Source organism: Podarcis erhardii, assembly GCF_964252035.2.
Source record: "Podarcis erhardii genome assembly, chromosome: 13".
In the NCBI taxonomy this organism is placed as follows: Eukaryota; Metazoa; Chordata; class Lepidosauria; order Squamata; family Lacertidae; genus Podarcis; species Podarcis erhardii.
The window spans coordinates 21902584-21919168 of record NC_138502.1 but is presented as its reverse complement, the minus strand read 5'-3'; the positions used below and the strand labels follow the sequence as shown (position 1 = coordinate 21919168).

Here is a 16585-nt window from a genome sequence, read left to right as displayed (position 1 = left end):
CAGCCATTTTAGATCTGGTCCTAACCAATGTTGATGACCTGGTTAGTGGGGTAGAAGTGGAAGGATCATTAGGTGTGAGTGATCATGCTCTTCTGAAGTTTACTCTACAGCGGAAAGGAGCAGCCAAGCATACTAGGACTCAATTTCTTGACTTTAAGAAAGCCGACTTCATAAAACTTAGGGAAGTGCTGGGTGAGATCCCATGGACAGTAATACTAAAAGGAAAGGGAGTTCATGATGGCTGGGAGTTTGTTAAGAGGGAGATAGTAAAAGCACAACTTCAGGCAATACCAATGAGACGGAAACATGGAAGGTGCCTAAAGAAGCCAGGGTGGCTATCTAAAGAACTTTTAACTGAGTTAAGATTTAAAAAAGATGTGTACAAAAAATGGAAAAGGGGGGAAACCACCAAAGAGGAATTCAAACAAATAGCGAGCACGTGTAGACACAAAGTCAGAAAAGCTAAAGCACAGAATGAACTCAAGCTTGCTAGAGAGGTTAAAAGCAACAAAAAAGGCTTTTATGGGTATGTTCGTAGCAAAAGGAAGAACAAAGAAACAGTGGGGTCACTCAGAGGAGAAGATGGTGAAATGCAAACAGGGGACACAGAAAGGGCTGAACTCCTCAATGCCTTCTTTGCCTCAGTCTTCTCCGATAAAGAAAACAATGCCCGACCTGAAGAATTTGGAGCAAATGATTCAGCAGAGGAAACACAGCCCAGAATAACTAAGGAGATAGTACAAGAATACTTGGCTAGATGTATTCAAGTCTCCAGGGCCAGATGAACTGCATCCAAGAGTATTAAAAGAACTGGCAGATGTGATCTCAGAACCACTGGCAGTCATCTTTGAGAATTCCTGGAGAACAGGCGAAGTCCCGGCAGACTGGAGGAGGGCAAACGTTGTCCCTATTTTTAAAAAGGGGAAAGAGAGGACCCAAATAATTACCGCCCAGTCAGTCTGACATCAATACCAGGGAAGATTCTGGAGCAGATCATTAAGCAAACTGTGAGCACCTAGAAAGGAATGCTGTGATCACCAATAGTCAGCATGGATTTCTGAAAAATAAGTCATGTCAGACTAACCTGATCTCGTTTTTTGACAGAATTACAAGCCTGGTAGATGAAGGGAACGCAGTGGATGTAGCCTACCTTGATCTCAGCAAGGCATTTGACAAGGTGCCCCATGATATTCTTGTAAAGAAGCTGGTATAATGCGGTCTTGACTATGCTACCACTCAGTGGATTCGTAACTGGCTGACTGACCGAACCCAAAGGGTGCTCATCAATGGTTCCTCTTCATCCTGGAGAAGAGTGACTAGTGGGGTGCCACAGGGTTCTGTCTTGGGCCCGGTCTTATTCAACATCTTTATCAATGACTTGGATGATGGACTCAAGGGCATCCTGATCAAATTTGCAGATGACACCAAACTGGGAGGGGTGGCTAACACCCCAGAGGACAGGATCACACTTCAAAACGACCTTGACAGATTAGAGAACTGGGCCAAAACAAACAAGATGAATTTTAACAGGGAGAAATGTAAAGTATTGCAATTGGGGGTAAAAAATGAGAGGCACAAATACAAGATGGGTGACACCTGGCTTGAGAGCAGTACATGTGAAAAGGATCTAGGAGTCTTGGTTGACCACAAACTTGACATGAGCCAACAGTGTGACGCGGCAGCTAAAAAAGCCAATGTAATTCTGGGCTGCATCAATAGGAGTATAGCATCTAGATCAAGGGAAGTAATAGTGCCACTGTATTCTGCTCTGGTCAGACCTCACCTAGAGTACTGTGTCCAGTTCTGGGCACCACAGTTCAAGAAGGACACTGACAAACTGGAACGTGTCCAGAGGAGGGCAACCAAAATGGTCAAAGGCCTGGAAACGATGCCTTATGAGGAACGGCTAAGGGAGCTGGGCATGTTTAGCCTGGAGAAGAGGAGGTTAAGGGGTGATATGATAGCCATGTTCAAATATATAAAAGGATGTCACATAGAGGAGGGAGAAAGGTTGTTTTCTGCTGCTCCAGAGAAGCGGGCACGGAGCAATGGTTCCAAACTACAAGAAAGAAGATTCCACCTAAACATTAGGAAGAACTTCCTGACAGTAAGAGCTGTTCGACACTGGAGTTTGCTGCCAAGGAGTGTGGTGGAGTCTCCTTCTTTGAAGGTCTTTAAGCAGAGGCTTGACAACCACATGTCAGGAGTGCTCTGATGGTGTTTCCTGCTTGGGAGGGGGTTGGACACGATGGCCCTTGTGGTCTCTTCCAACTCTATGATTCTATGATTCTATGACTCTTTAATTCCTCCATACCTTGCAAGCTAACTTAAATGGCAGGTGATTGACATGTGGGAGGCCTCTCTTCTTTGACATCCGTTTGCAGGCAAAGATTGCATTCATTGTCCATCTGCAAACAGATGAAGTTGGCCCCAATAACTGTTCCCCTTCCCACTTCCAAAGAGAGGTCTCAACTCAAGTATCTTCCATGGGGTTGTACATTTTTCTATTTATTCAAAATAATTTTAGACTGCTCTGTATCCTCATGGTCATCAGGGTGTTATGTAGAAAAAGCACAATGCACATAACTTAAAAACTTCACAAAAAACACCAACTTCATGTTTGTTCCACCACTCTTTGCAGGTTACTAAAAACCCTACTCTTGATACCTGGCGAGGATATCCTTCCCGGCACGGCTGGCTGTAAATGGCCTTCAGTGGCTGCAGAATCTCTGTACCCCCCAGATCAGCTTGCAGCTCCTTCACCTGTTGGAGGGACTTTGACATGGTCTCCTGGGTGTATTCTACACTCTGCCTGTAGAGAGTTTCGGAGAGTCAAGGAAGTAAAGGACCTATTTTCCTCCCAAGCTCAGCCAATTCCCCATCAGGCTATTTTGTAAACCTCCCACAACATTCCACGTTTCCACTAGGACCACCCTTTTATTATTTGTTACATGGTCTAATTGCTCCCCTAAAACTCATCCAGTCAGATTCAAACTTCTCCTCTTCTCATCATTCAGTGCTCAGAATGCGCGAAGCCACATCAAGGATAGAAAAAGCCTATGTTTACTGTGCAGGTAACAAGGAGGAAAGGGTAATAGCAGAACAAATAGGGAAGAGGAGGTGAGAAATGTTTAGGGGTCCAGAATGTGCCTTGCAGGAGATGCTGGGAAGCTAGCTTGTGAAAATACCCCATCTAGCTTGGACAGATCTTCTAACTCCTTGGGTCAAATCTCTTGACACTTTTAAAAACCCTTCCATTTCATTGACCTATAAAAGCAAGGGTGAGGAACCTTTGGCCTTCCAGATGTTGATGAACTACAAGTCCCGATAGCCCTAGCAGGCAATGATCCAAGAGGCAGGGATTATGGAGCTGTAGTTCAGCAACATCTGAAGATAAAGAAGTGTGTTCAGATTCCTGTGTCAACCGTTGCCAGTGATACAGCATAGGAGCAAATGGAGGAGCAGAGAAGTAATGAGTCTGACAACACTGGACACTCTTTTGACACTCACGGGTAGAATGAGTCATGGGTCGATCCAAATCCATAGATGTTGAAGTAACATCCCAGAGGGAGACTCTTCAGCAAGAAAATCAGGGTTTCCTGAAATGTGGGGTTGGGGAGGGGGGAGAGAAAAGCAGGAATCACCCTAGGTGCCCCAGCCCAACCTCTAGCATTTATTTCAACATTACAGGCCCAGCCCCCTTCAAGGAACCATTCATTTGCAGTCTTCAATTACCCTCCCTTCTACCACTCCATCCTATTCTTCAAAACAGGTTTGCCCCTTGGGTACCTTGGCACTCTGAATCCGCGTTGGGGAATCAGAGTTCCGATCGGTCCAGGAACCCATGCTTCCAGAGCGGTCCAGCAAGAAGAGAAATTCTCCAGTTGCCTTCTGGCCTGGTTTGGGGGCAGGGACACTGGGGTACAGGGTGAGCAGGAGTGCTGGGTCCCCCATCAGAGAGCCTGTGCAATGCGGGAGGAAAGGAGATCCATTAGGCATTTTCACCCAAGGCAGCACCCTTTCACCTCCCAGTACCCTTTGTGTTTCTGCCCCCATGTCCTCCATTGCCTTAGGCTTTGCTCACCTGGGGCAGCCCCAGGCTTCCCAGCCTCTAGGAGGGCGCTGGGCTTGTGAATGTCCTCGTAATATATCAGCAGCTCCACGTCTTGGTCGAACTGGTGCCCTTCGGCCAAGGAGACCTTTGGTGTTAGAAGGAAAAGCAGAGTTTGAATGCGGAGCTCTGTTCCTATTCCTCCCAAAGATGTTTATGTGTGTAACACTTTTGAAAACGTTGCTATGGAATTTGGCCATTTATTCCAAAACTGTGCAAAATGAGAGAATTCTAGGTTGTGCCATTTGATTCAATAACAGGCAGCAAAATAAATGATCAACTGCAGGACCTCCCCTGCCAAATGTAGAACCTGAGATACTGAGAGAAGCTCTCTTGGGTCCCAGGCTTTGTATGCCAATAGAAACACATTGAACTGGGTTCAATAGCTCACAGTTAGTCGATATTATTAAAATGTGCCCTTAGAGTAAGCATATCCGCATTATTACTGATCAAAAGGAAAGGATTTGAGGCCAAAACCAAACCCTACTGTTTTGGTTTTACATGACTGGTTTTATTTGTAAACCAATAGCCAAAGGTGACGAAGAGTCATATTCAAGCTGCAGGGTAGCAAGAGATTTTTAAAAACCTTCCCACCCCCCATAGTCCATCTTTTAGTGGGGTAGCATCCATCCACACTTTGGAACTCCCTATGTATTGACATCAAGCAGGCTCCTTCGCCATATGCTTTTGGACACCTGCTGAAAACATTTCTGCATAGGCAAGCCTATCCATGAATGTAGAGTACTGACATATGTTTTAATCAATTTTTAAATCCCTGGTTTTAACTATTCCTGAATGTTTTATTTTTTTTTTTATTTTTTTTTAAAATTTTTATTACAAACATATAAAATAACACATACAGAAAAAAAGAGAGTTACATAATAGAAAACATAACAGAAAACAGTAAAAGACAAAAATTATACACATAAGAAAATTTAGACATACAAACATTTAACTTCCAATTACCTCAGCTTTGGATTATATAATCTGCATATATCTTCTACAGTTATTTTCATTATATCTTTACATGTCATAGGAGTTAAGCATCGTCTACTGTTAAATTTTTAATTCCAAGATTATTCTCAATATAAGTCAAGAATTTAGTCCAGTCCTCTTTCTTCTTTACAGGATTATCCCGCCTAATATATTGTGTTAGTCTCGCAAGTTCTTGGTATTGAAACAATTTCACCTGCCACTCTCCAATTGTAGGAACTTCGGATGATTTCCATTTTTTTGCTATTAGGATTCTCGCTGCGGCGATGGCATATTGAAAGAAGGTCTGGTCCGTCTTTTTTATTTCCTCCCCTATCAACCCTAGGAGGAGCGCCTCAGGTTTTTTGGGGAAGTTATATTTCAGAATTTTCTTTAACTCCTCATAGACCTGTCCCCAGAAACCCTTCACCTCTTCACAGGTCCACCAAATGTGGATGAAGGTCCCTACTTTATCTTTACACCTCCAGCAGGTATTATCTACTGTTCTGTACATTCTACTTAATTTTGCCGGAGTCAGGTACCAGCGGTACATCATCTTATCTAGATTCTCACGCAGGGCGGCGCACGCGGTAAATTTCATACCTTTCTTCCATAAATTTTCCCATTTATCATACTCTATCTCATATCCTAAGTCTTTGTTCCATTTAATCATAACCTCTTTTACCACCTCCTCCTTATTTTCACTTTCCAGTAATTGCCTATACATTTTGGAAAGTAGTTTATTATTACTCTCTAGTATCTCCACTTGAAATCTAGACTTATTTTCTCCCATACCTAATCTCTTATGTTCACGCCATAATGCATTAATTTGGTGCAGGTGAAACCAATCCTTAATTTTCTCTTTCAGTTCATCAAGCGGTCTTAACTTCCACCCTTCTTCTGACTTAACTAAGATATCCTCATACGTCCATCTCTTACCTGTCATATTTAATTTCTTTATTTTGATGATATCCACAGGTGAGAGCCACCAGGGGGTGCCTTGTTCAATCAATTTTTTCTTCTTGTTCCAGACTTCTAAGAGTGGTCCTCTTATTATGTGATTATAAAAGCCTCTATGTACTTTATCCTTCTCCTGCCAAAGATAGGCATGCCACCCGAATCTTAAATCAAATCCTTCCAGATCTAATAAATCAGTATCTTTCAAAGTGGCCCAATCTTTTATCCAAAGTAAGCATGCTGCCTCATAGTAGAGCCTTAAATTTGGTACCCCGAAACCACCTCTTTCCCTGGAGTCCATCAAGTATTTAAGTCTCACCCTAGGCTTTTTCCCTTGCCAAATATATTTGGTCAGAATCCTTTGCCAGTTCTTAAAGCAGGCAGAGCCTTTAATAACTGGTAGGTTCTGGAACAAAAATAACAGTCTCGGGAGTATGCACATCTTTATCGAGGCCATCCTCCCCGCCCAGGATAAATTCAATCTATGCCAGGTGTCTATATCCCTCTTAATTTCTTTCCACAATTTATTATAGTTATCCTCCACCAGGTTGATATTCTTTGGGGATAACCAAACTCCCAAATACTTCACTTTATTTACTACTGTAATATTCACCTTTTGTTCCATCTGTACTTTCTCCTGCTCAGTCAAGTTCTTTATTAATATTTTAGTTTTTTCTCTATTTAACTTAAATCCAGACAGATTACCGAACTCTTCCAGGAGCTCTACCGCTCTGCTAGTACTTTCAACTGGGTTCTCCAAAGTTAGGACCAGATCATCGGCGTAGGCCTTTAGTTTATATTCTTTCTCTCCAATTCTTAATCCCCTGATGTTCGAGGTTGCTCTTATTTTATTTACTACTGTTTCTAATACCATGATAAACAGCAAGGGTGACAAAGGGCAACCCTGTCTTGTGCCTTTCATAATTGGAAAGTATTTAGTCAGATAATTATTTATGATCAGCCTAGCCTGTTGCTCTGTATATATCGCCTTAATGCCCTTCAGATAAGGACCGACTATTCCTACCTTTTCAAGATTTTGTAGCATAAATTCCCAGGAAACACAATCGAATGCTTTTTCTGCATCAATAAAAATGAGAGCCGCTGGAATGTCTGGTTTTGCCTCCAAATACTCGATGGAATCCAAAAGATGTCGGACATTATCCCTCAGCTGCCTTCCCGGGAGGAATCCCACTTGGTCTCTATGTATATATCTATTTAGGAGCTTTTTAAGCCCACTTGCCATTATATCTGCGAAGATCTTATAGTCACAGTTCAGCAATGAGATTGGCCTGTAATTTTTTATATCTACTTTTTCATTTTCAGTCTTAGGAATTAGCGTGATATACGCCTCCTTCCAGGAACCGGGGATCCTCCCCCCTTGGAAGATGTTATTTATTACTTCCGTTAATGTCGGGGCTAATAGATCTATCAATTTTTTATAATATTTTGCGGGTAGGCCATCCGGTCCGGGGGTCTTTCCGTTCTTCATCCTATTAATGGCGTCCCTGACCTCTTTTACTGACACCTCTTTATTAAGTTGTGTACAGTCCTCTTCTGTAAAATATTTTCTTACTTCTTGATCCAGGTAGTTCGCTATTTCTATGCTGCTCTCTTCCCCTTTTCCGTACAGCTTCTCAAAAAATTTAACAAACCTACTTTCAATTTCATCTGGGTCTTCTATCACCCTCTCGTCCACAATTAATTTGTTGATCATATTTTGTTTCTTTCTTTTCCTGAGTTGCCACGCAAGTAGCTTCCCCATTTTATTCGCAGACTCAAAGTACTTCTGTCTTGTAAATTTGATTTTCTGTTCTACCTCCTGGTTTAAGATAGCTGAGTATTGAGACTGCAATACCCTCATCACTTGGTTAGTCCCTTCATCTGTCGGGTTTAAGGTCAGTTTCCTCTCATAATCTCTCAGTTGGGCCAGAATGTCTTCCTTCTTTTTTTCCCTGAGCTTCCTTCTATAACTATTTTGTTGTATTAGGAAACCCCTTAAAACTGCCTTACCGGCATCCCATATCAGCTCTATTGGGGTGTCTCTAATCAAGTTTGTCTCCAGATAATCTTTCAGGGTTTTTTTTGGCCATTTCCACCACTTCTTCTGATTCAAATAGGTATTCATTCATCCTCCACCTGAACTGTCTTTTGGATTCATTTTTAATTTCCAGAGTCAAGGGGCAGTGGTCTGAAAGTGTCCTAGGTTGTATCTCACATCTCTTAACTCGCCCTGATAGAACCCTGGTCACCCATATCTGATCAATCCTACCCCAACTCTGGTGGGGTTCTGAGTAATGGGTAAACTGTTTAATAGTGGGATTTCTATACCTCCAAATATCAATTAAATCTAAGTTTTCCACTAATTCACTAAAAGATTTAGGGAGTTTCCCCCTATTTGTAGCCTTCTGGTTTTCGCTTCTGTCCAAACTCGGTATTGGTACCCTGTTCCAGTCTCCAAGCAAAATAAGATTATAGGGCTCCAGTTCCAGCAACATACTTTCAAGTTTCTCAAAAAACTCTGCTCTATTTGTATTCGGGGCATAGACAGACACTACGTTAATTCTTTCCCCTCGAAAATTTAGTTGGATACCTAGAACTCTACCTTCCTCATCTTTACATATTTGTGTTGGTTCCCACCTTTCTTTAGCATATATTACCACTCCTTTTTTTTTGTTTACATCCGAATTTATAAATTCTACTCCTAATTTTTTGTTCACCAAAATATGTCTATGTTTCTTCGCAATATGTGTTTCCTGAAAACAGATTACATCACATTTCTTATTTTTCAAAGCTTTCTGAATTTTATTCCTTTTAACTTTCTCATTCAACCCATTCACGTTCCATGATAAAAGTTTTAAAGTGTCCAGTATTGTTTAAATTCTTCAACTGCTTTGCCTCCGGGCAGTGCTCAAATTAAAATCTAGCGCCTTTATTTCCTAAGAGCCCCTCCTCTTCTGCCGCTCTTTCTCCCACTACGGCTTCTTCGTCTTCATCTCCAGAGTTTGTCATCCTCTCTCCTAGGTCTTTCACCCTCTCCTCCCTCTCTTCCTCCTTTTCCAGTCCCTTCACCTCCTCCTTGTCCCGGACTCTACACTCTATCTTTCCCAACTCTCTTTCATACCTTCTCATAAACTTCTCTGTTTCCTGTGTGTCCGTCAGTCTGAATTTCTTATCTTTATAGAAGAAAGTAATCCCCTCAGGGAACTCCCACCTAAATTGTATCCCATTTCTCTTTAGCGCAGCTACCACTTGTCTGTAGCCCTCTCTTTTTCGTAGCAATCTAACTGGGATTTCTTTGTAGATAATGATAGGCCTGCCTTCAATTCTTAATTTATTACGGTAACTCGTCCTTAGAATTAGATTTCTCATTTCTAAGGAGTTAAATATCACCAGGCAATCCCCCAAAAACTTGTTAGTTTTTAAGTGTTGTGGTCTGGACATTCTAAATGCATTATCTATCGTTGGAGCTATCTCTTCTTCCTTTAGATTCAGCCACTTAGAGAGTTCCTTAGTCATTTTCTTTCTAACATCCTCATTTCTTTCTTCTATCACACCTCTAAATTTTAAGTGGAGTTGCTTTTGTCGCATGTCAGCCATGGCAAGATTGTCCCAAATCTTGTCCTGTGCTTTGTTTAGTTCACCCAACTCTTCTCTCATCCTCCCTGTCTCTTTCTTCTGTTCCCTCATCTCCTTTTGTAGTTTTTTATTGCACTCCTCAATTGTCTTAGATTTGGCTGATAAATCTTGAATTTTGGATGAGAGCTCTCCTACTGCTTCTTCTATTTTCCTATCAATCAAATCATGCATTTCCCCTAACTTATTTTCCATGTATGTTTCATTTTGCTTAAATTCTTCCTTAATTTTTACCCATAAGCTATCTAGGTCTTTAATCTCCTCTTGACATGATGTCTTTCTTTCCACTGGGGTCCCACCCACTCTCTTCCAATCTTTTCCCTCCTTCCCCATCATTATCTACTGAACTCCCCCTTTCTCTCCGTCAGTTTCTTCCTATTATTCTCTTTTATCCTCTGATCTTGACCTTTCCTCTTCTCCTCTCAAAAACTCTCAGAAACTCCCACCGATATAAAGTATACAATATCCCAAATGGTTAAGTCATATACACATACAATCACCAGGGGGCAGTAGTTCCGCCGTATGATCTTTAAGTTCCCGGGTGAAAGATATCAATCCGGAAGCCTTAGTTAGTCCACTCAAAGCCTTAACGTCCTCTTTCACTTCTTTCCGTCTTCACGTTGATCTCTTTGGCTGACCTCACCTGCGTCACACCGGGGGGGGGGTAAGGGGGGCGTTGCTCTTAAAAGCGTATTGTCCTGCACAGCTTATTATACCGTAAAACCAAATTCAATCCCGCTTAAATTATCTCGAACACTTTCAATTATTTCAAACACTTCAGACACTTCAGACACTTTAAAGAGTCACATTAACAGTCCCGGTTGTGGTCTGGATCCCGTACGGGGTTGTATACCCCTCGTCACCCCCTCACAGATCTCACCTAGTCGCTACACCGGGTTCCCTGCCGTTCCCCCCTTGGCGTAGTTTCTCCAATTCTCCACTTCTCGTCCTTCCTTTGTTTAAATTTCCTTGGAGGGGGCAATGCTGGGGTGTCGGGAGGGTTCAGGGGACGTAGACAAAGCAAAACCTCGCTGGAGGGGTCACAAATACGTTGGTCGCGGCTTATATCCAAGAAACTAATTGACGTCGTAGTTGTTTAATAAAATCGTTAAATTAAGATATGTCCTTACCCCGCCAGCTTTGTTAGTGCGGGAGTCCGTACTTTGTACTCTGTTTTCCGTATTTATTGTTCAATTCAGATCTCATTCATTCAGTCAGACTGTTCACTAACCTCCTCACTCCTGTGACTTCCCTTCTGCGCCATCTTACATCCGCTGCCGAGGGAAATCCCTCGAGAACAAAAAAAGAGAAAGATACCTGGGCGTCTCCCAGCTTCGTGTCTATTGCGCGCTTGAAAAAAGGAAAATAAGCGCTTCAGAAAAAAGAAAAAACCTTTCAAACGCTGGAGACCCCCTTCTTGTCTCCAAGGGGTTCCGACGCTGTGCACAGTTGAAGCTCCGGGCGTTTCGCTGTGGAGTCGGCACTTCCCAAGTTCGCGCTGGCGGTCGCCGTTCTCTCGCTTTCTCCCTCTCTGCTTTATCCAGAGGAAGATGGGTCGACCGCGTCCACGCTGCTGGGGCCAGTCCCAAGGGTACCCCCCCTGGGATTTCGGGGTACGCTGCGCCCTCGCGTCCTCCCCACTTCTCCACAGCGCCCAGAAAACCGGGAGCAGGCTTTCCGCGCTTCCTCACTGTTCGCGTCCGGAACCGGAAGTCCTATTCCTGAATGTTTTAAATAGCTGTTTTTTAAACTTTGCTGGTGGTAATTTTATCGCTGCTTTCCCTTTTGCAAACTGCTTTGAGTGTGTGTGTTTATTTTAATTTTACAATCAAGTGGCATATAAATTCTGTGAAATATAAACAAACAAACAGTGGTCTCAATAGAAATCCTGCCCCTAGGCTGACTATTCGTAGTGGGAGGGCGGTTCCCACGTGCCCTTGTTACTAGTAATGCCCAGCATGGGAGTGGGATTCTGGTAGAGGCAACAGAGTTAAAACTCTCCTCTCCCACACCAAAGCCAAGATCCAGCTTGCCCCCTTCACCTTATTTGTTCAACCAGCCAAGCAAGGCCAATATACCTCTGTGTATAGGGTGGTATATAAATTCAATAAATAATAAATATAATACCTGGTGGCTATTCACAGTGGAAGGACAGCTCCCTTCTCACAAACTGCAAGCATGGGGTGGGAGATTCCAAACAGGGCCGTAGTGGTTGCAAGAGTCAAACGCTCCCCTTCCCAAGCCATGGCCCCTTTCCAGTTATTTGTTTACAAAAGAAAGCAAATAGCACGTCTATGTCGGCCATTAGACCTAAGCACAGATTTTGGGATGTGTGTGCAACTTCAAATGGAGAATGACAAATACACCCCTTTTCAGAAGCTGTTCCTTTCACTATTGTACCTGGGCAATCGTACGGTCTTCTGCCCTGTAGTGCAAAGGCTCAAGGGTGCATTTGGACTCCACACGGTTGATGCCATAAGGTGACTCCAGGGTGGCACTGAGGCCGAGAGTGTAGGGAAGCTGCCCCTTGGGCAGTCGTGGTATGCTCTTGGTGACATTGCCCCCTTCTGAACCTGTACATGAGAGAGCGAGAGAGTCATAGAACCACAGAATTGTAGAATACCATGAGAATCATCTCATCCAACTCCCTGCAATGCAGGAATGCTCAGCTGTTCCATATGGGGATTGAAACTGCAACCTTGGCGTTATCAGCACCACGCTCTAACCAACTAAGCTATCCAGCACACCATGGTTATTGAACACAGTGGGCAAGCTCTCATGAGGAGGAAGACACTGTAACACAACCCCACGTGGGAGGAAGAATTAGGCTGTTGGAGGCGAAGGCACCATGAAACAGTAATGTACAACACGCCACCCCCAATCCCCAGGAGATTACCCAGGATTCGAGTTTCCTGTTGAGAATGAGACACGGGACTGTCGTGTCTTTATGATATGTGGTTTTATTTACAAATATATACAACCTGAGTCTGGACGGAGGAAAATCCCAGCGCTCACATCTCAAGAGGGTCCCGCTCCTTCCATTGCTTCAGCCGCCAATTCAAAGAGAAATCAGCCCTGCTCTCGGGGTCCTTTCTAGAGGCTGCTTCATGTCACTCCACATGGCTTCAGCCCCCCTCCATCTTACCAGAAATCCTTGCCAAAAAATGCAACCAACCCTCCTTTCACTTACATCACCACTTCTAACAAACACACATATGGCACTTCTCCAATTGAGTTTATGTAACAAAATACCTTCCTGGGCCTTTCCATCAGAAAAGAGGAATCTAGCAACTGTTTCTTTTAATATTTTATTTGTGTCAGCTGATACACAGGACAAACCCAATTCAAAGCTCCTTCCTGGGCAATTTGGTAGGATGGGACTAAATAATCTATTTTGCTCATCTCTGTAAAGGTTGTACATATGAAATGAGCATGCATTAATGCTTCTGTTGCTCCAAATCCACAGAGTTTAGGTATAACAAAGCAGCACTGCAAGAGGCTTGTATGTGGGCTAGTTAGTGTGTTTGGGGGTGCAGGAGCTTACCCTGAGGTGCATAGCGGGGGTTGAGGACAGCGGGCAGGACAAAGCGGATGGCCCCGTCGGGCTCTGGAGCCAAGGCCTGGACGTAGGAGAGCTTCAGTGTGGCCTCCCCATCGGGAGGGAGGTTACCCAGGCTGCAGGTGAAAATGTCACTGGTGTTTTCTTCTCTTCCAAGCAGGAAAGCCTGCCGGCCTTCACTTAAGGCATCCTCATATTCCTGTTCTGCCTGCATTGGGTGGTGAAGAGAAGAGAAGAACATCAGGAGTGAGGAAGGCAAGGACACAAGCAGGTGTGGTCCCAAGAAAGGATTCCCATTTAAAAACAGCTGTTGACCAATTGGTTACATACCAGTGAAGCTTCCATGCTTTTGTAACTTTACTTTGTGAAAGTAAATTATAAGCACCCTAGTATCTACACTGTGACTTTAGAATTCATGCATTAGGTTAAAATTACACCAAGCTGCAGCAGAAGAGGCCAGGAAGCCAGGCTCCCCACTACAGCAACTGGATGTTGTTAGGCACTCTTTCTTTTAAGCACAACATGTGAGCTTGACACAAAATCTGCTTGCAGGCACAGAGTCCTATCTACGGAAGCCTGCGCCTCCTTTCTGAAACTGGCCATCCAATGCCAAAGGCCCTGATTCTCCTCAGACCTTCCATACCTGTTTCTTCTCTCGGATCTGGGCCTCAATCCGCGTCCCACCAATTAGGCCCTCGAAGGCATACACAGCGGCTTCATCATCCAGAGGGAAGACAAACACCACCTCCACTGGGGACTTCTCCTCATTGTGGTAGCGAAGCTCAGACACCACGTCAGCCACAAAGCCTCGGACCACCACATCCACAGAGATGCTCTTCAAGGGCACTGGGGCAAGGAGAGAACAAGGAAGGCTCAGTGTCTGGCCCTGTGTACACTTTGGAGAAACCCTCTCCAGTCATCTTGGCTCCCACTGCCAAGCTAGCCAGTTATTTAGGACCCTCCAACCTACACCATTACATACCATAAACAAGAAAGCTATATATTGGAAATTTATAGCAGTATGTGACTTGTTGCCATTTTGCACCCACTTAGCTGAATAACCGTATGCAGGTAAACTTACCAGGTTCCCGAGAGTTTGTGACAAGGCCACAGACAGTCATGGCTAATGACAATAGTCTTTGCGGGGGAATTGGTTTCCCAGCGATTCACCACAACTGCAGAAAACAGAGATTAATTTTTGGCTAGAGGGGAACCATACGTACAACAACTCTGTATTTTATTTTCCTTTGATTTAATGGAAATGGTAGCCCCCACTTATTTGTATGAAATATTGTTCCCATTTAAAATAATATTGTTTACCCAACTTTATTAAGCAATTGCTCTTACAAGGATATTTGTTTGTCATTGTTTTCTGTCTCCTCTCTGAATGCAGAATGAGGGGATGCTAAAATGACAGATGGAAGGAAGGTGAGATTTGATGCCAGGTTTAACCAATCTTCCCTCAGCCCATGTCTCTCCCTATACTCCCCACCCCAATTTCTGGCAGCCAATCTCACTTGACATGCCTCTCATCCATTCATCAGCCACTCTTTACTCCCTGGTGCTCCTTCTGTATTCAGATCCCAGAGGGGAGCACCAGGGCAGAGGCTATGGTGATCAGAAGACAAGAGTCTGAGCATGTGCAGAGTGCAGCCACTCAAGAAGAGGTGGGGAGGGAGCCAATGGACTGTTATGTTTCTTCCATCTGAAAGATGAAGAGACCCTTGAAGAAGTCCAAAGTGCCCCCACCTCCAGGTCCCCCAGGAGAAAGCTGCCTGCAACACTGCCCTCCTGAAGCTCTTAGCCAATGAATGAAGTCATAGCTATGATTGGCATGTGGGATGGGGAGGGGGGAAGTGGAAACCCCTGAGATAATAATAGAGAAGCATGTTCATTGTTCTACAAAGGGACATCCTGATTGTCTCTAAGCAGCAGTATTGGGAGCGGGTGAGAAGGAGATGCACAAGGAGATGTAGGGCTTGGGGCAAACTATGGCACAGTGCTCATCAATATGCACCTCCTGACTACAGGATCAAACTTGTCTGCAGGACATGTTTTCCACAGTGAGATCAACATGAAAGAATTAACTGTTGCATACCAGGGCTGGCCCAAGGTGCTTGGCCACTTGAAGGGAGCTGCAACGAGGACTCCCCTCCACACAAAGTCAAGGTGTGTTACTAGTAGTAGTCCTGGGGCACCCAAGGGAGAAAACAGCAAGGGAAGAGATTGGTGCAATCCCTCCCTAGCCATTTTTTGTGTGCTATCTTTTTATGGCACATAAAACCATCTGCATGGGCTGCCTGCCTCTCTCTGTCTAGTGGTAGGGCCACTGTGCAACCAACAACACTCACTTTTTCCTCCACTTTCTGCAGCTCTTGCCTGCTCTTTACCATAAGGTCCCTAAGGAGACCTCTACCACATGTGGTGGAAGTGTGGTAAAGTGAAGGGCTCCTGGGAATTAATTTACAATGAACTTAAAAAGGTTTTCAAGTACACCTTTCCAAAAAACCCCAGAGCCTTTCTACTGGGATTTGTAGGGAAGGAAATTAAAAAGAAAGATAAAAACCTATTTCTGTATGCCACGACGGCAGCAAGGACTATGTTGGCCCAGAATTGGAAAACAAATGTAATACCAACTATTATGGAATGACAAGTTAAAATGATGAATTACGCGGAACTGGCTAGACTATCAGGAAAAATCGAGATCAGGATGAACAGAAGCTTTATGAAAGTTGGAGCAAATATTTGGTGTATATAAGAGACAACTGCAAAACCTTAAAGACACTGGCAGGGTTAGATTAACTCCAACAGCATATGGTTAACCAGATGATACTTACTGAAGGGGTGGAGGGAAGTCGGAAGCTCGGCAGAGCCAAAGATATATGTGAGATGTATTTGTATAATGAATGTATATTTAATGAAAATCAATAATTTTTTTTTTTTAAAGGTCCCTAAGGATGCTAATTGTTCCCCCCTAGCATTAGCACTTCGGACACGGGTGGCGCTGTGGGTTAAACCACAGAGCCTAGGATTTTCCAATCAGAAGGTCAGCGGTTCGAATCCGCGCGACGGGGTGAGCTCCCGTTGCTCGGTCCCTGCTCCTGCCAACCTAGCAGTTTGAAAGCACGTCAAAGTGCAAGTAGATAAATAGGCACCACCTTGGCGGGAAGGTAAATGGCGTTTCCGTGCGCTGCTCTGGTTTGCCAGAAGTGGCTTAGTCATGCTGGCCACATGACCCGGAAGCTGTACGCCGGCTCCCTCGGCCAATAAAGCGAGATGAGCGCCGCAACCCCAGAGTCGGTCACGACTGGACCTAATGGTCAGGGGTCCCTTTACCTTTACCTAGCATTAGC

The 16585-nt window shown here is 44.0% G+C and overlaps 1 protein-coding gene across 1 annotated transcript in view; it reads right to left on the bottom strand.

Annotated features, from left to right (window-relative positions):
• Positions 1-16585, bottom strand: part of LOC309326367 (von Willebrand factor A domain-containing protein 5A-like) — a 35305-nt gene that overhangs the window by 17967 nt on the left and 753 nt on the right. The window contains exons 2-9 of the mRNA XM_081834999.1: positions 14314-14407; positions 13876-14078; positions 13218-13440; positions 12074-12246; positions 4085-4199; positions 3790-3962; positions 3511-3599; positions 2668-2812 (exon numbers count right to left, since the gene is read on the bottom strand). Of these exons, the coding sequence (XP_081691125.1) occupies positions 2668-2812; positions 3511-3599; positions 3790-3962; positions 4085-4199; positions 12074-12246; positions 13218-13440; positions 13876-14078; positions 14314-14353 (1161 nt within the window). The 5' untranslated portion in view covers positions 14354-14407. The remainder of the gene's footprint in view (positions 1-2667; positions 2813-3510; positions 3600-3789; positions 3963-4084; positions 4200-12073; positions 12247-13217; positions 13441-13875; positions 14079-14313; positions 14408-16585) is intronic.